At 37.8% G+C, this 20,328-nt stretch overlaps 1 protein-coding gene across 5 annotated transcripts in view; it reads right to left on the reverse strand.

Moving 5' to 3' along the window:
- SFMBT1 (Scm like with four mbt domains 1) overlaps nucleotides 1–20,328 on the reverse strand; it is a 182,305-nt gene that overhangs the window by 15,772 nt on the left and 146,205 nt on the right. For all 5 annotated transcript variants that reach the window (XM_043985613.1, XM_043985588.1, XM_043985604.1 and 2 more), the window contains 3 exons: nucleotides 19,597–19,736; nucleotides 6,179–6,288; nucleotides 4,895–5,070 (listed from right to left, as the gene is read on the reverse strand). In XM_043985613.1, coding sequence (XP_043841548.1) covers nucleotides 4,895–5,070; nucleotides 6,179–6,288; nucleotides 19,597–19,736 — 426 coding nt within the window. The remainder of the gene's footprint in view (nucleotides 1–4,894; nucleotides 5,071–6,178; nucleotides 6,289–19,596; nucleotides 19,737–20,328) is intronic.

Below are 20,328 nucleotides of genomic sequence, written 5' to 3' on the forward strand. Positions count from 1 at the left end.
CACTACTAGGCCTATACTCCAGAAATATCAAAGAAAGAGGAAAAATACCTCTATGTATTAAAATATTTATAGCAGCTCTTTTTGTGGTGGCAAATGAAGAGGAACTGCTGAACTGATGATGACATATGAATCTGATGGAATACTATTGTACTATCAGAAATGATGAAGGGGATGGTTTCAGAAAAACCTTGGAAAATCTGTATGAACTAATGCTGAATGAAACAATCAGAACTAGAACAATAAATAATAACAACAATACTGTAACTACAAAATAACTCTGAAAGACTTAAAACTCTGATCAATACAATGACTAGTTACAATTACAGAGGACTCATGATGAAACATACTACCCACCTCATGAGAGAGGTGATGGACTCAGTATAGAATGAGACATATTTTGGAGATGGCCAATGTAAGAATTTGTTTTGCTTGGCTATACATTTTTGTAACAAGGGTTTTGTTTTTCTTTCTTTTTCCATGGGTGGGGAGGAAAGAAATGAGAGAGAGAAAAGGGGAAATTTCTGTTGAACAGTGTCACCACGCTTTAAGCATTCCATTAAAATATTGACTACCAGACAATGGCAAAAGATTTAGGATGGAAAATGCTTTCCACATCCAGAAAAAGAACTGTGGAATCTGAATGCAGATTGAAGCATACTATTTTCATTTTTGTAATTATTCTTTATTCTTTCTTGCATTTTTTTCTTTTTTGTTATGATCCTACTCTTACAACATGACTAATGTGGAAATATGTTTAACATGATTGTAATGTATAAACTATATCAGATTGCTTGCTAGCCTCAGGAGAGAGGAGGAAAGAGAAGATGGGAGAAAAATTTGGAACTCAAAAAGTATCTTTACACGTAATTGGAGAAAAAAAATTTTTAAATAAAATAAAATATTGACTACCCTAATTCTTTGTTGTAAAGAATATATGTGTGTATGTATGTGTGTGTGTATGAATGCCCTTATAATAGGGGGGAAAAAACAACAACTAAGTATTCCTGACTTCTGATTTAAGTTAATTTAACCCAAATTAGTGTTAAAAGAGATTCTCCCGCTCTTAAAGACTGTCCTTGGAAATCCAATCATCGGGAGCCAAGATGGTGGAGGAAAGGCAGTGAGCTCCCGAACTCAAGACACAATCGCTCCAAAAAACATCCAAATAAGGTCATAGGAAAATGCCCGGAGCAGCAAAGCTCACAGAAGAATGTGCTGAAATCATCTTCTAACCAAGAACGGCTTGGAAGGTCGGAAGGAGAGAGCTGCTGTGCTGATACAGGAGTTGGGCCCAACCCCACAGTCACCCTGACACAGATCCAGTCTCAGGAAGGCCTCACCAGAGAAGGAGACCCCCTGAGCCTCTGAATCAGCTGAAGCACCAGTGTCGTCTGGAACTAAGCCCACAGTCTGGTGAGTGGGCTGAGCCCTGGGCAGGGGGGAGACTACAGGGGTCTATGCTGGTGCTAAGGCAGAACTTGGATTTTACACCCCTGCTGAGAACCAGGAGGTTAGCTCAAGTAGCAGTGGCCCAGGTGGGGGAGGGGCACAGGCTCCTCAGAGCTAACAACCACAACACAAAAAGCTGGTTGATTGGCAAGTTGGTCTGGGGTCATCTAGGACCAGGAAACAGGCCAGGCAAGGGAAGAACCTGATTCTCCTTAAACCATACCACCTGGGACTTCTTAAGCTTGGGATACTGCAGCCTGGAAACAGTGCCCCACTTTAAGGAGATAAAAGTCTAGTAAAAGAAAGGCAAGATGAGCTGACAGAGAAAGGTGAGGAACATAGAAAGTTTCTTCAGTAACAAGGAAGACCGAGGGGCACCCTCAGAGGAAGATGTCAACATCAGGGCCCCTATATCTAAAGCTTCCAAGAAAAATATGAATTGGTCTCAGGCCATAGAGGGGCTCAAAGAGGACTTTGAAGATAAAGTTAGAGAGGTAGAGGAAAAAATGGAAAGAGAAATGAGGGTGATGCAGGAAAGACATGAGAAAAAAGGCAACAGCTTGAAAAGTCAAATTGGCCAAATGGAAAAGGAGGTACAAAAGCTCTCTGATGAGAATAATTGCCTAAGAATTAGGATTGAACAAATGGGAGCCAGTGACTTTATGAGAAACCAAGACACAATAAAGCCAATCCCAATGAATAAAAAAATAGAGGGCAATGTGAAATATCTTCTTAGAAAAACTGATGACCTGGAAAATAGGAGAGATCATTTGAAAATTATTGGTCTACCTGAAAACCATGATCAAGGAAAAAGCTTAGACACCACCTTCCAAGATATTCTCAGGGAAAATTGCCCTGAAATTCTAGAAGAAGAAGCTAAAATAGAAATTGAAAGAATCCACCTATCACCTCCAGAAAGAGATCCCCCAAAGAAAACTCCTAGGAATATCATAGCCAAATTCCAGAGCTCTCAGGTCAAGGAGAAAATATTGCAAGCTGCCAAAAAGAAAGAATTCAAGAACTGTGGAGCCCCAGTCAGGATAGCACAAGATCTAGCAGCTTCTACATTAAAGGACCAGAGGGCATGGAATATGATATTCCAGAGGGCAAAGGAAATGGGATTACAACCAAGAATCACCTACCCAGCAAAACTCATCATAATCTTTCAGAGGAAAAAATGGGACTTTAATGAAAAAGAAGACTTTCAGATATTTGTGATGAAAAGACCTGAACTGAATGGCAAATTTGACTTTCAAATACAAGACCCTAGAGAACCATAAAAAATTGGAGCTGGAGGACATACCTAGGGTCATACAGTGGGCGACTGTCTTGTGTCTGAGGCTGGGTTTTAGCTGGGATCCCCCTGAGTCCAGGGGTGATGCTTTGTCCACTGTGTCACTTAGCTAGATGTTGACATCTTTAGGGTTAAATTGAGGGGTGAAGGGAATTCACTGGGGTAGGGGAAAGGGAAGAGGTGAAAGAAATAGGAAAAGACTATGGAGTTGGGGAAGAAATGGGAGAGGAGCAGGTCAGTAAATGAATGGACCTTAAACTCATCAGAGCTACCTCAAGGAGGGACTAACAGACACACCCAACTGGGTGGAGTAATCTGTTTAATCTGGGCAGTAAATGAGCCTAACACTCATCAGAATTGGCTCAAAGACCTCAATCTCATTAGAATTGGCTCAAGGAGGGAATAATGTACACACTCAATTGGGTGGAGTAGTCTCTCTAACCCTGCAGGAAAATAGGAGGGGAAGGGGGGGGGAGAGAGAGAGAGAGAGAGAGAGAGAGAGAGAGAGAGAGAGAGAGAGAGAGAGAGAGAGAGAGGGAGGGAGGGAGGGACAAAAGAAGAAAGGGCAGAGTTGGGGAGGAGACAGACAGAAGCAAATCCTTTTTGAAGAGTGATAGGATGAAAGAAGATGGATAATAGAATAAATATCATGGGGAAAGGAATAGGATGGAAGGTAAACAGTTAACAACAGTAATCATGAAAAAGAGAAAAGGGGGAAAATTGTACAAAAAATATTTATAGCAACTCTTGGTGGAGGCTAAGAATTGAGAATCAAGGGAATGTCCATCAATTGAGGAATGATGGAAAAAGCTGTGTTATATGACTGTAGTGGAATGGTCTTGTGCTACAGGAAATGTCAAACAGGATGATCCCAGAAAAACCTGGAAAGACTAATGAACATCGATGTTTAGTGAAGTGAGCAGAGCTGGGAGGACATTGTGCGTAGTGACAGCAGTATTGTTCAATGAGCAATTGTGAATGACTTAACTACTCTCAGAAGTGCAATGATCCATAACAACCCCAAGGGACTAATGAGGAAGCTTACTATCCACCCCCATAGAAAGAACTGATAAAAAGAGCACTTGTGGATTGTACATAAATAACCTGGTTGCTGCCTTATAGAGGGGTGAGGAAAAAGGGAGGGAGGGAGAAAAATTTGGAACTCTAAATCTTATGAAAATGAATGTTGAAAACTACCCTTACATGTAACTGGAAAATAAAATAAATGTTTGTCGCTGAAAAAAAAAAGAGATTCTCCCACTAAAGTCCACACTAATTTTAACAATGTCATTTACTAGAAATACATGTTTGAAAAGAAATAAGGATCAATTTGAGTCATTTCCAAGATTTTAAAGAAGTGTGCTCACGCATCCTTCCTAAGGACTGGACAATGTAGAAAATCATACATGAGATATTTTTGTTACATATGCCATATCTGCCCAGTAGTTCATAAGTTCCTTATAAGCAGAAATTGGGCCAATTTTCATCCTAGCAAAACTTTTTGCTTGGCATTTAAATATAGTTTCTTGAAATTAATTAAGAGATCATTTAACCTTATAAACAAATAACTCAGAAAGCTAACTATGAATTAAAAGTGCCTAACAGGGGGTAGCTAGTTGGCACAGTGGATAAAGCACTGGCCCTGGATTCAGGAGGACCTGAGTTCAAATCCGGCCTCAGACACTTGACCCTTACCAGCTATGTGATCCTGGGCAAGTCACTTAACCCTCATTGCCCTGCAAAAAAAAAAAATTTTTTTAAAGTGCCTAACAGACAATTCTTTGCCTAAAATGAAGTATTTTTCTATATTAAATGTCAAGAGGCACTGATTCTGTCATACTGTTATTAAGCTTCATGAATCAGAAATAAAAAATTAGGATTCTGTGTAAGGTTCACAAGACATTGACAAAACTATCCTGCCTTATAGTCTATTTACTTCTCTTTAGCTTCAAAAATTGTGATGAGCATGAAAAGAAACAGGATGTAGAACAGGCAGTGCTATTAACCGCAGAGGTAAAAGCAATTTAGTATGGAGTTAAGCAATTACATATTATAGTAGATCCTATATAAATATTTTTAAATGCCACTGTCTCATGGACAAAGGACTCTGGGTATCAGCCACTACTTACCAAAATTTAAAATATCACTTACTGTATTTGGTCTTTGTCAATACAGAGCAGTTCTCAGAACACTTGTCCAGAACCATCTGAGGACCAAAGAGATTAGGACAGCATTCCAATTTTATGCAGGTTTTCCGGCAGAAATCGGTCACCCGATCAGCTGTTCTCACTATCTCAACTGTAGCACGATAGCTTTTTCCTTTGTATCTGTTATTGGAGGAATTCAGATGTCAAAGTTATTTCATTAGTCCAAATCAAACAGAAAAAAAGTCTTACTGTGCATACCCATCAGCTTGTTTCTTGAAATATACTTCATGTTTTACATACTTTGTAAGTAATTTTCTTCCACAACATTCAGTTTGAAAAAGATTGCTCTTACATTTTATACTAGAAAACAACACATAAAGAAGCCAAACTTCTTGCTAAAAAACAGAAACAAAGTTTTTGCCTTTTAGCCCTCAGCTTAAGTTCTTCAAGCTGAAACTGTTTCTAAAATAAGTTTGCTAGTAGTTTAAAAAATTAATGCCACTTACTATATAGTACAGTAATATTATTTTGCTACAATCATATTCCACTAGATAGTCCTTAAGTGACATTTACTTTGGCCTTTAGTTCTTTGTTCCACCCAGGCCAGCGCCCTGGAGAGGACACTCCAGCTAGTCCTCATGGGGTAGATACAACACGGGATGCGGCAATTACCGTTTATAAGTCACTCAGGAGCTGCGGTTCTTGTATCGGACTGCACAGCCACACTGTGGCCTATGGCTCTTCAAGGTGCTAATCCATGGTTGTCCTCAACTGGTGGAGGCCTACTACTACTACTTTGTTCCCAGGAAAAGTCCTATTTTTACATAAATCAAATGATTTATTTTGTTCTCCTCGTGGTATATGCCCTAGCAATGGAATCTCTGAGTCAAAAGGCATGAACATTTTATTCATTTCTTTAGCAAAATTCCAAATTGCTTTTCAGAATGGCTGGACCAATTCATAATTGTTCCAGTAGTGTATTACCATGCCTGTAGTTCTCCAGCCTCTCCAAGACTATTTCTATCTTTTGTCATTTTGCTAATTTGCTCAGAGAGAGATAAAACTTAAGTTTTCTTTTGACTTGCATAGCTCTTATTACTAGGTATTTGTAGCATTCTTTCATTAACAGTTCACAATTCAGTTTAATTTTACAGTTACAATGCTGTTTACAGATATATAACTTTGAGCCTCCAGACTTCAGAATGACATTCTAGATAAATCTTGAGTTTCCTGCAGCAATCAATATGCATTCAAATACAAAAAAAGGAGCACAAAGGAAGTAGCATACTTGGCTTTTAGAGTTTCCCCATGTCCATGCCACACAGAATCCTCATCTAGCTGAAGCTCCCGAAGAACACGACTTGGTTTGTAGGCTGCATTGATCAGCAAAGTGAGAACCTAAAATCATTTTTTAATAGTCAGAAAATATAACAGGAATAATAGGAGGAAAAAAAGAGAGATTAGACCATTAGTAATATCAGCCTGATTTAAACTTTGAAGGCACGTCAGCAGATTAATTCCATTAACTTTTTTTTTTTGGTAAGGCAATTGGGGTTAAGTGACTTGCCCAGGGTCACACAGCTAGTAAGTGTTAAGTGTCTGAGGCCAGATTTGAACTCAGGTCCTCCTGAATCCAGGGCCAGTGCTCTATCCACTGTACCATCTAGCTGCCCCAATTCCACTCAATTTAATTAGTAAGTATCAAAATGCCTGAGAGTCAAATATGCTTGAGTAGTAATGTTACTGAGGACACCAGCAGCTGCCAAGAGAGTCAAATCAAACAGTAAAAATTTCAAAACTTTGTTGTCCAATCCAAAACAATTTCAAAGAACTCATGATAGAAAATGTTCTCAACATCTAGAAAAAAGAACTGTGGATTATGAATGCAGATTGAATCATACTGTTTCTACTTTGGGGCTGTTTTTTTCCTTCTTTTTTGAGTTTTTCCCTTGTGCTCTGATTCTTCTTTCACAAGATGACTAATACAGAAATATGTTTAATGTGATTGCACATATATAACCCATATCAGATTGCCTTCCATATTGGGTAGGAGGGAGGAAAGGGACAGTGGGTAAAAATTTGGAACTAAAAATCCTATGAAAACAAATGTTGAAAACTATCCTTATATGTTACTGGAAAAATAATAAAATACTTTTATTTATTAAAAAAAAAAACTTTGTTGTCAGAAACAGTGTACCATTAACTTGAAATTCCTCTAGTAGATGTGCAATTTTTATGATGTCACCTAGGAATTTACCTGGTGATGTATATTGCTACTCTAATCTTTTATTGAAACTCCTAACACAGCGGAAAAAGCAAACTCCTATATTAAAAACTGTTTCATCACATCCTTTCCGTATGAGCAGAAATGTAAAGTGTGGAGCCTTCTTCTATATGAGGAAGACTAAGTAACTTTCACTAAGACTTTAGTCAGTGGATAATGTTGAACAAAAGTCTTTCTTTGGAAGTTAATAAAGTGACTGTGGAACAGATTTCATACATATCCAAGATCTAGAATGACAAGAAAGTTCCTATCTCTCAAGGCAGCTCATTCCATGACTAGATAGATAACTCTTGTTATAAAGTTCTTAATTAAACTGGCTAAAATGTGCTTGTCTGCAATTTCCATTAATTAAGTTTGTTCTCTGAGGGAATGGAGTAAATCTAATTAGTTTTCCACACAACAGCCCTTCAAGTATCAAGTCACGCAATGCAACCCCACCCCACCTCCAGCCCACAACATGCACACCAATTCTTCTATGTTCAGGCAGCCCTTTTCACTTCCTTTGCCAAAATCCTGGGGTATACTGGAGGCAGCTTCCACAGGAGTGAGACCATTGTTAAATTCTCAGTGTGAGCTTTTACACTTCAGAAATCAGCAATCACTTTTTTTTTTAAGTGAGGCAATTGGGGTTAAATGACTTGCCCAGGGTCACACAGCTAGTAAGTGTTAAGTGTTTGAGGTCACATTTGAACTCAGGTCCTCCTGAATCCAGGGCCAGTGCTCTATCCACTGCGCCATCTAGCTGCCCCCAGCAATCACTATTAATCAGGGATGATTTACTGTTTGATTTTATTTTCTAGCCCTAAACAAATGATTTGGAAAATGTTAATCATGCTTTTTTCCCCCTTGAAAGTGTGGTTATTAAACATTTACCTGCACACTCCTGTACTGCTTCATAAACATTGCTAGAGTTCAGAAATAGTGTCGTATAAGTCACAAGGAATACAGCTATTACCAGACTGGAGGCATGATGATTTAGGTTTATGATGTTAATGATAAATGGTGTTTTTATAGCATTTTAAGGTTTGTGAAGTACCTTACCTATCCATTATCTTATTTAAGCTTCACAATAGCCCTGCCAAAACTACATATGGTTTGTTTTCATAATAATCTTGATTACCTTCTTGTTCATGTTCTATAATTTAACATCCTTAAAACATAGTACCAGGGGCAGCTAGGTGGCGCAGTGGATAAAAGCACCAGCGCTGGATTCAGGAGGACCTGAGTTCAAGTCCAGCCTCAGACACTTAACACTTACTAGCTGTGTGACCCTGGGCAAGTCGCTTAACCTTCATTGCCCCACAAAAACAAATTTTTAAAAATAGTACCCAGGCATGAATATTCCTAATGTGGTTTGCATGAATAAAAAGCATTTATTAATTTAAAAAGCATATATTAAGTGCTTATTATTTCCAGGTGCTGAACAATATTAGTAACCATAACCTGAAAACTCTTCTGGTATTAATATGATGTAAAGTGTCAGTTTTTTTGATAGCCATTACATGTTACACTGTTGGTTCACACTGATCCTACAATTAACTAAGATATCCAAGTCTTTTTCATTTGAACTACTTTCTTTTCTTTTTTTTAGTGAGGCAATTGGGGTTAAGTGACTTGCCCAGGGTCACAGAGCTAGTAAGTGTCAAGTGTCTGAGGCTGGATTTGAACTCAGGTACTCCTGACTCCAGGGCTGGTGCTCTATCCACTGCGCCACCTAGCTGCCCCATGTGAACTACTTTCAACTAAGATTTCTTCTAAATTCTGTACTTGTAAAGTTGATTATTGAACCTAAATTCAGAACTGTATTTATCCCTATTAAATTCCATCCCTATCTGATGTTGAGGTTTTATAGACTTGTTTTTGTTCCCACTTCCTTTTCCTGTTTAGGCTAATACTCATAATCTGCCATACACTGTGATATTTTGTGAATGAAAGAGGGATTTCCCATGGGCAGAATCGAGACTGCAGAGTAGCAGGAAGAAGCAAAACTTAGATTTCCTACCAAATACCCTCCACAAAGTTCTAAAAAAATGTACCAGAACAAATTCTGATTGGGAAATCCAAGAAAAAACCTTAAGTCAGTTCTTCTAGCCCAATTTTTCTAGACAGGTATCTGCAGACACTGGAGAAATCATATAGCTAGGAACATGCTTGCAGAGCCTTCCAGCATTCAATGACTCAAAGAGCACCAAGACTGGGCACTAGGGTAAGAAAAGGTGCCATGTGGTCACCCACTAATTAATTTTGGGTCAGACTGAAGAAGAGATCTACATCTAGGAAGAGCAAAGAGGAACAGCTGCTAAGTGGACCACAGCTTTGTACTGAGCAGGGAACAAGTTTGTAAGCAAGGAATAGTTATGTGGTTCTAATCCCAGAAGGGCAAGGTACTACTTACTCAGTTATAGCCTCTAGCTAGGCTGAGGCCTGAAGTGGAATAACCAGGGCAATTGTTCCACACCAAAGGAAAGCCTAGAGTTCAGTGACTCTGAACCTATAGGGGCTTCCCAGAGGGCTAACAGTGGCTGAGTTCAGTAGCACTGGGGGAGCACAAACTCCCAGAGACAAGCTAAAAGACCCAAACTTGGATCAGGAACCTAGGAAGCTCAGACCAAGGGGTGGTAACCAGATGTAGTCTAAAAATCACATTATTTTAGGAGTACTAAAAGCTTGCGGGTCTCTAGCTTGAATAGTAAAAGTAGCGGCAGGACACACGAAGACAGAATTAGAAGTGTTCAGAGCCCAACTCAAAGTCAAGAAGTAGGCTCACATAATGAGCAAACAAAAAAGAATCTTACTATAAACAAAAGTTATGGTGACAAGGAAGCTCAAGGCACAAACACAGAAAAGAATGGTACAAAAACATCTATAAGCAAAAACTCAAAAAAAAACCCCAAAACAAAACCCCAAAAACCCACAAGTTGGATACAAGTCCAACCAGAATTCCTGGAAGAATTAAAGAAAAAGTTTAAAAGAGAGCCAAAAAATTATCTTAAAAAACAAATGAGAGCTGCAGAAGAAAAAAATGGGAAAAGAAATGAGAGCTATGGAAGAAAGTTATGAAAAGAGAATAACTTCGAATAAGAGGTACAAAGTATTGCCCAAGAAAATAATTTCCTGAAAATTAAAATTGACCAAATAAAACTTAATGACTCTTTAAGACATCAAGAAATACTAATAGAAAGTAAAAAACATGGAAAAACAAAAAAACAAAACAGAAGTGTGAGGTATGTCACGGTAAAAACAGACCTGAAAAACAGAGATAACTTAAGAATCTAGTGAAGATAACTTAAGAATCACTAGACAAGTAAAACCCATGACCAAAAAGAGAGTCTAGACATATTTCAAGCAAATGACCGAGATCTCTTAAAACCAGAGAGCAGAGTAGAAACTGAAAGAATCTACCAGTCATCTGAAAGAAACCTCAAAATGAAAACTCCTCAAGAACATTATATTCAAAATCCAGAGCTTCTAGGTTAAAGGGAAAAAATGCCATGTGAAGCCAGAAAAGAATTCAAGTACTGAGGCGTCATAGTGAGGATCACTTAAGATTTAGCAGCCACTATTATAAAGGAGGGGGCAGCCAGGTGGCACAGTCGATAAAGTGATAGGCCTGAAATCAGGAAGACTCATGTTCCTGACTTAAAATCTGGACTCAGACACTTAACCATCTGTGAAACTTTGGGCAAGTCACTTAACCAAGTTTGCCTCAGTTCTTCATTTATAAAATAAGCTGGAAAAGGAAATGGCAAGCCATTCTAGTATCTCTGCCAAGGAAACTCCCATTTTTCCTGGGCCTCTCCGAATGGCCTCTCTGCGCCTTGCCTGGGGCTTTTTGTCTGCACAGCTTAGCCTGCCTCAGAGGCCCCCACCCTACCCAGCTGAATCTGAGGGGGAGGGGAAGCTCCTCTTGGGGAGCCTGAGGCTAATTTTAACACCTACACCCCACAAAAAAAATTTTTTAAGATAATGAAAACAATGAGATAACATGCAAAAATTCTGGGGATGCAGTCAAAAGCAGCAATTAGGGGAATTTTTATACCACTTTTTAAAAATCATAAAAGTATTTCATTATTTTCAGCATTTGTTTTCATAGGATTTTTAGTTCCAAATTTTTTACCCATCCTCCCTTCCCTCCCTCCTCCCCAAGACGGAAAGCAGTCTGATATAGATTATATATGTACAATCACATCAAACATATTTCTGCATTAGTCATCTTTTGAAAGAAGAATCAGAGCACAAAGGAAAAACCTCAAAAAAGAAGGAAAAAGGGCAGCTAGGTGGCGCAGTGGATAAAGCACTGGCCCTGGATTCAGGAGGACCCGAGTTCAAATCCTGCCTTAGACACTTGACATGTACTAGCTGTGTGACCCTGGGCAAGTCACTTAACCCTCATTGCTCCACAAAAGAAGAAGAAGAAGAGAAAAAAACAGTCCAAAAGTAGAAACAGTATAGTTCGATCTGCATTCATAATCCACAGTTGTTGTTTTTTCTGGATGCTGAGAACATTTTCTACCATGAGTTCTTTGAAACTGTTTTGGATTGTTGCACTGCTAAGAAGAGCCAAGTCTATCACCATTGTTCATCACACAATGTTCAGCATTTGTTTTCATAAGACTTTAAGTTCCAAATTTTTTTCCCTCCCTTCCTTCCCTCCCCCCTCCCTAAGACAGAAAGCAATCTGATATCGGCTATATATGTACAATCACTTTGAACATATTTCTGCATTAGTCATGTTGTGAAAGAAGAATAAGAACAAAAGGGAAAATCCCCCCAAAAGTAAAAACAAAAACCAAAGTAGAAACAGTATGGTTCAATCTGCATTCAGAATCCATAGTTCTTTTTTTCTGGATGTGGAGAGCATTTTCCATCATGAGTTCTTTGGAACTGCCTTGGATCACTGTACTGCTGAAAAGAGCTAAGTCTATCACAGTTGATCATCACACAACGTTGCTGTTACTGTACAATGATCTCCTGGTTCTGCTCACTTCACTCAGTATCAGTCCACTTAAGTCTTTCCAGGTTTTTCTGAAATCTGCCTCCTCATCATTTCTTTTTTTTTTTTTTTAAAGTGAGGCAATGGGGGTTAAGTGACTTGCCCAGTAAGTGTTAAGTGTCTGAGGCCGAATTTGAACTCAGGTCCTCCTGACTCCAGGTCCCGTGCTCTATCCACTGCGCCACCTAGCTGCCCCCTCCTCATCATTTCTTACAGCACAATAGTATTCCATTACATTCATATACCACAACCTGTTCAGCCATTCCCCAACTGATAGGCATTCCATCAATTTCCACTTCTTTGCCACCACAAAGAGAGCTGCTATAAATATTTTTGTACATGTGGGTCTTTTCCCCTGTTCTATGATCTCTTTGGGATACAGACCTAGTAGTGGTATTATTGGGTCAAAGGGTATGCACAGTCCCACAGCCTTCTGGGCATAGTTCCAAATTGCTCTCCAGAATGGTTGAATCAGTTCACAACCCCACCAACAATGCATTAGTGTTCCAATTTTTCCAAAGCTTCTCCAAAATTTATTACTTCCCTTTTTTGTCATATTAGCCAATCTGATAGGTGTGAGGTGATACCTAAGAGTTGTTTTAATAAATTTCTCTGATCAATAACGATTTAGAGCATTTTTTCATATGACAATAGATGGCTTTGATTTCTTCATCTGAAAAATGCCTGTTCATATCCTTTGACCATTTCTCAATTAGGGTATGACTTGGATTCTTATGAATTTGATTTAGTTTCCCATAAATTTTAGAAATGAGGCCTTTATCAGAAACACTGGCTATAAAAATTGTTTCCCAGCTTTCTGCTTCCCTTCCAATTTTGGCTGCATTGCTTCTGTTTGTACAAAACCTTTTTAATTTAATGTAATCAAAATCATTCACTTTGCATTTCACACTATTCTCTGTCTCTTGTTTGTTCATAAATTGTTCTCCTCTCCATAGATGTGAGAGGTAAACTACTCCTTCCTTTCATAATTTTGTACCCATTTTGACCTTATTTTGGTATGCGGTGTAAGATTTTGGTATACAGTGTAAGATGTTGGTCTATACCTAGTTTCTGCCATACTATATTCCAGTTTTCCCAGCAGTTTTTGTCAAATACTGCGTTCCTATACCAGAAGCTGGATTCTTTGGGTTTATCAAACAATACATTACTAAAGTCATTTAGTACTGTGTCTCCTGTGCCTAACCTATTCCATTGATCCATCACGCTATTTCTTAGCCAGTACCAAATAATTGTGATGACTGCCACTTTATAGTAAAGCTTCATATTTGATACAGCTAGCCCACCTTCCTGTGCATTTTTTTCATTAGTTTCCTTGATATTCTTGACCTTTTGTTCTTCCAGATGAATTTTGTTATTATTTTTTCTAGCTCTATAAAATAATTTTTAGGTAGTCTGATTGGTATGGCACTGAATAAGTAAATTAATTTAGGTAGGATTGTCATTTTTATTATATTAGCTCGGATCATCCATGAGCAATTCACATTTTCCCAGTTATTTAGATCTGGTTTTACTTGTGTGAAAAGTGTTTTTTAATTGTGTTCATATAGTTCCTGAGTTTGTCTTGGCAAGTAGATTCCCAAGTATTTTATATTGTCTACAGTTACTTTATTTCTTTTCATTTATTTTTCTACCATTAATTTTTTTTTTTAGTGAGGCAATTGGGATAGTGTTCTAATTCTTTTTTTTTTTTTAAGTGAGGCAATTGGGGTTAAATGACTTGTCCAGGGTCACACAGCTAGTAAGTGTTAAGTGTCTGAGGCCGGATTTGAACTCAGGTCCTCCTGACTCCAGGGCTGGTGCTCTATCCACTGCGCCACCTAGCTGCTCCCCTACCATTACTTTAAATGGAATTTCTCTTTCTGTCTCTTGCTGCTGGACTTTGTTGGTCATGTACAGAAATGCTGATGATTTGTGTGGATTTATTTTATATCCTACAACTTTGCCAAAGTTGTTAATTGTTTCAAGTAGATTTTTAGTCGATTCTCTAAGTATACCATCATATCATCTGCAAAGATGATATATATAGTTTTGTTTCCTCCTTGCCTGTTCTAATTCCTTTAATTCCTTTTTCTTCTCTTATTGCTAAAGTTAACATTTCTAGTACAATCGAAAGCTCCACCTATTCCTAAGCTCTCTAGTGTTTTTATTAGGAATGGGTGCTGTATTTTGTCAAAAGCTTTCTCTGCATCTATTGAGATAATCATATGATTTTGGTTGGTTTTCTTATTGATGTGGTTGATTATGTTGATAGTTTTCCTAATGTTGAACCAGCCCTGCATTCCTGGTGTAAATCCCACCTGGTCATAATGTATTATCCTGGTGATCACTTGCTGAAATATCCTTGCTAATATCTTATTTAAGATTTTTGTATCAATATTCATTAGGGAAATTGGTCTATAATTTTCTTTCTCTGTTTTGGCTCTGCATGGTTTTGGTATCAACACCACATTTGTGTCATAAAAGGAATTTGGTAGAACTCCTTCACCTATTTTTCCAAATAATTTGTATAGTATTGGAATTAATTATTCTTTAGATGTTTGATAGAATTCACTTGTAAACCCATCTGGCCCTGGAGATTTTTTCTTAGGGAGTTCATTAATGGCTTGTTCAATTTCTTTTTCTTTTCTTTTCTTTTTTTTTTTTGGTGAGGCAATTGGGGTTAAGTTACTTGCCCAGGGTCACACAGCTAGTAAGTGTCAAGTGTCTGAGGCCAGATTTGAACTCAGGTCCTCCTGAATCCAGGGCCAGTGCTCTATCCACTGCCCCACCTAGCTGCCCCTCAATTTCTTTTTCTAATATGGGCTTATTTAAGGATTTTATTTCCTCTTCATTTAACCGGGACAATTTGTATTTTTGTAAATATTTATCCATTTCATTTAGATTGTCAAATTTATTGGCATACAGTTAATTACTTTAATTTCCACTTCATTGGTGGCAAATTTACTCCTTTCATTTTTGATACTGGTAATTTGGGTTTCTTCTTTCTTTTTAAAAATTAAATTAACCAAAGGTTAATCTATTTTATTGATTTTTTTCATAAAACCAGCTCTTAGTTTTATTTATTAGTTCTACAGTTTTCTTACTTTCAATTTTATTAATCTCTCCTTTGGTTTTCAGGATTTCTAATTTGGTATTTAATTGGGGATTTTTAATTTGTTCTTTTTCTAGCTTTTTTAGTTGCATGCCCAATTCATTGATCTACTCTTTCTCTATTTTAATCTTGTCAGCATTTAGAGATATAAAATTTCCCCTACGAACTGCTTTGGCTGCATCCCATAAGTTTTGGTATGTTGTCTCATTATTGTTATTCTCTTGGATGAAGTTATGATTTGTTGTTTAACCCACTCATTCTTTAGGATGAGATTATTTAGTTTCCAATTAATTTTCAGTCTATCTTTCCATGGCTCTTTATTACATGTAATTTTAATTGCCATCATGATCTAAGAATGATGTATTTACTATTTCTGCCTTTCTACATTTTACTGTGAGGTTTTTGTGCCCTAATACATGGTCAATTTTTGCCCTCTTTTTTTATTCATGCTTTACTGTTTCTTCGTTTCTCATAAAGTCACTAGCTTCCATTTGTTCAATTCTAGTTCTTAGGCAATAATTTTCTTCATAGAGCTTTTTAATCTCCTTTTCCATTAGGTTTTTCAAGCTGTTGACTTTTTTCTCATGACTCTCCTGCATTGTTCTCATTTCTCTTTCCATTCTTTCCTCTACCTCTCTAAATCTTCCTTCTATCTCTCCTACTTTCTCTTCAAAGTCCCTTTTGAGCCCTTCCATGGCCTGAGACCAGTTCATATTTTTCTTGCAAGCTTTGGATATAGAAACCCTGAGGTTGATATCCTCTTCTGAGGTTGCATCTCAATCTTCCTTGTTGCTAAAGAAACTTTCTATTATTCTCAACTTTCTCTGCTTGCTCATCTTGCCGTTTTTTACTTGACTTTTAACTCCCTCTTACAGTGGGGCCCTACTTCCAAGCTACACTGTCCCAAGCTTCAGAGGATCCCAGGTGTTTTGGTTTGAGGGAGGGCAGGTTTTTCTCTTGCCTAGTCTGTTCTCTGGTCCTGAAGATAACCTCAAGCCAACTTGCTAGTTAACCAGGCAGCAGAGTGCTGTGGTGGTTCTTAGCTTCAACAAGCCTGCACTTCTCCCCCACCTCGGCCTCCCGCTGCTCAGGATTTCTTCCTGGTTCACTGCTGGGGTGGGATAGCCAAGTTCCTCCTTAGGTCCTACAGACACCCCAGTACTTTTCCCTCAGTCAGCCGTTCAGCCCTCTCACCCGACCATAAGCTTAGTTCTAGAAGACGCTGGTGCTGCAGCTGATTCAGAGGCTCAGGAGTAAGTTCCTCTTTTGCACCATGTCTGGGGTCTGTGTTGGCATGTTCACAGGTTTGGACTCTGCTCACAGCCCAGTACGGCCCCCTTTAATCTGGAAAATAATCTCAGCATCTTTTTGTGGGTTTTGCCTCTCTAGGGCTTGTTTTATTGCTATTTTGGGGGTAATTCTGTTTTTCCTCTGCCATCTTTGCTCCTCTCTCATTTGATTTTTTGAGCTTTTCCAAGAAGGTTTTTTTAGTCTTGAGACCAATTCATCTTCCATCTTGAGGCTTCACATGTAGGCATTTTGAGAGTATTGCCCTCATATGAATTTGTGTTTTGGTCTTCCTTGTGGACACAGAAGCTCTCAATGGTAAAGGCATTTTTCTTACTCATATTGTGGCTTTTATTTTATTTTATTTTTTTACTTTTAAAGTTGAGGTCTGCTTCTAGGGCACAGGAGCCACTGGTGTAAGCTTCTTGTGCTGAGGGAGAGGGGCCAGATCATTGGATTTCTGCTCTGAGGCCTTTGGAGCTTGTGGATTTCTCACAGCCCTAGACCTGCTTCCTGCGTTGGGATGGTTTGGCCAAGGTGTGCCTGTCCTGTGGGTGGTTCTCTAGCTGGCAGTTTGCTCTCTCAGCCAGTGCTGGTGCCAGTCACAACTGGCCTGCTAGGCCACCAGCCTGTTGAGCCAGGACCAAGGGGCTTCAGTTGCTGTGCTGTGGCCTAGAGCCTCCTGCTGACTTGTCTAGACCCCCTCTGTACTGTGCTGCATTGAGCTACACTGTGCTCTACCTTTTGCCCAAGTGAGACCGCCTTTCCTGAAGTGTTCTAACTTATCTCAAGTTGGAAGATTGAGTCTCTTTTTTTCTAGGTTCTGTTGTTTCAGAATCCATTCTGAGGCTTGATTTAATGTTTTTTGAGGGAAACTCGGGAGAGCTCAGGAAACTTCCTGGCTTCTCTCCCCCATCTTGGTTCCACCCTCAAAAGAGTTAATTCTTCCTTATACCACTTTTATACACTTTCATCAATAAAAGAGAAACAGATAAACAAATGGGCATGTAATTTTTTAAAAATTAGAAAACCAAAAGAAGAGGAAATAGAATAATTAAATAACCCCATCTTAGGAAAAAAAAAAAAAGAACAAACTATCAATGAACTCCCAAAGAAAAAAAGTCCACAGGGCCAGATGGATTCACAAGTGAATTCTACCAAACATTTAAAGAACAATTAATCCCAATATTAAATAAATTATTTGGGAAAATAGGCAAAGAAGGACTTCTACCAAATTCTTTTTCTGACACAAATATGGTACTGGTACCTAAACCAGGAAGAGCCAAATCAGAGAAAGAAAACTATAGAACAAGTTCCCTAATGAATATTGGTGCAAAAATTTTAAATATAATACTACCAAGGAGAGTATAGCAATCTATCATAAGGATACACTATGACCAGGTGGGATATATATACCAGCCATGTAGGGCTGGTATGATATAATGAAAACTATCAGCATAACTGACCATATAAATAACAAAACCAATAGAAATCATATGATTATTTCAATAGATACCAATAAAGCTTTTGACAAAATACCACATCCATTCCTATTAAAAACACTAGAGAACAAAGAAATAAATAGAGTTTTCCTTATGATGATAATTAGTAAATATCTAAAACCGTTAGCAAGCATTATCAGTAATGGGGATAAGCTAAAAACCTTTCCAATTAGATCAGGGATAAAGCAAGGATGCCCATTATCACCCCTATTGCAATATTGTACTATATAAAATAAGCTTACATAAATCATCAGCATTTCTATATATTGTCAACAAAATCCAACAATAAGAAATAGAAAGAGAAACTCCTTTAAAAAAAACTGTAGACAATATAAAATACTTGGGAGTCTACCTGCAAAGATAAATGCAAGAACTATATGAACACTATAACAAAACACTTTTCACACAAATAAAGTCAGATCTAATCAACTAGAAAAATGTTAATTGCTCATGGGTAACCTGAGCCAATATAGTAAAGATGTTATTTCTACCTAACTAATTTACTTGCTCAATGCCATACCAATCAAACTACCAAAAAATTATTTTATAGCTAGAAAGAATAATAACAAAATTCATCTGGAAAAACAAAAGGTCAAGAATATCAAGGTAATTAATGAAAAATGTGAAGGAAGGTGGCCTAGCCATACCAGATCTCAAAGTGTATTATATGGCAATCATCAAAACTATCTGGCAACTGGCTAAGAAACAGAGTGGTAAATCAGTGGAACAAATTAAGTACATAAGACAAATAGTAAATAGCCATAGTAATCTAATGTTTGATAAACCCAGACCCCAGTTTTTGGAACAAAAACTCACCATTTGACAAAAACTGAGAAAACTTGAAAACAGTATGGCAGAAATTAGGTACAGATCAATATCTTATACTGTATACCAAGATAAGATAAAAATGGGTACATGATTTAACCATAAAGGGTGATAAAATAAGCAAATTAGGAGAGCAAGGAATAGTTTACCTGTCAGCTCTATGGAGAAGGTAAGAACTTATAACCAAACATGAGATAAAGAGCATTACTACATGTAAAATGGATAATTTTGATTATATTAAATTTAAAACTTGTTGCACAAACAAAAACAATGCAGCCAAGATTAGAAGAAAAACAGAAATCTGGGAAACAATTTTTACAGCAAATGTTTCTGATAAAGGCCTAATTTCCCAAATATGCAAAGAGCTCATTTAAATTTATAAGAATACAAGTCATTCCCCTATTGCTAAACTGTCAAAGGATATGAAGAAAGTCAAGTTATCTATAGTAATATGAAAAAAATACTCTAAATCACTACTGATTAGAGAAATGCAAATTAAAATAACTTTGAGATACCACTTCACCACCTATCAGATTGGCTAATATGACAGAAAAGGAAAATAATAAATGTTGGTAGTTGTTGATGGGGTTTTTTTGGTTGGGGTGGGGTGGAATGGAGCTGGGAGGAGAAAGAAAGCCTGGCTCTGCCTCCCTTTCCCAAGCCAAAGTAGCAGCCACCCACAGTTCTAAGGAGACCACCATACCTCTTTAAGAACCAGAACACAGTTTCCTGGTCCTACACACTGAGGCAGTTCAGCAATTCTTCCTTTGTTGAGATAAGGCCCTGAGAAGCAACGATGGTTGAAGTAGATCTTTGGACAGCAGTATTTTCCATTAATTGTGACTGGAAAATGAAAAGAAGTTGATATAATTATCTCTTCCACCTTTCCCCATTGAGGTTTTGATATATCATGGGTCAGCTTAAGAAATTAAATGGGAATTTTAGGAGAGTTTTGCAAAAGCCACAGACAACATTGCAAAGGCCAGGAGATGACACAGAAAAAGTTTAGAAACTCAGAAATGCATAAAAAATATGTATTGTATTGTATAATAATAACATATTTTATCTTTTAATACCATTATAATTCAGACCTTCTCCAGCATGAACAGAAGGCCAAAAAATTTTACATGAATTTTACAGATCATGGGGCACCACACCCTTAACCCCCCAAATGTGGAAGGGATAACTGTATTCAAATATGCAATTACTTCTCATCCCATGTTTCCCCTAAAGTAGACTCCTAGAAAACCCACATAATAATACCTAGCATTTACATAGCACTTTAAAATTTTCAAAGTGCTTTACAAATACTATCTCATTTTAGCCTCAAAACAACACTGGGTGATAGGTGTTATTAGTATTATTGTCATTTTACAGATGAGGAAACTGAGGCACAGTTAAGTGACTTGTCCAGGGTTATCCAGCTAGTAAGTGT

Source organism: Dromiciops gliroides, chromosome 1 (genome assembly GCF_019393635.1).
Source record: "Dromiciops gliroides isolate mDroGli1 chromosome 1, mDroGli1.pri, whole genome shotgun sequence".
Taxonomy (NCBI): Eukaryota; Metazoa; Chordata; class Mammalia; order Microbiotheria; family Microbiotheriidae; genus Dromiciops; species Dromiciops gliroides.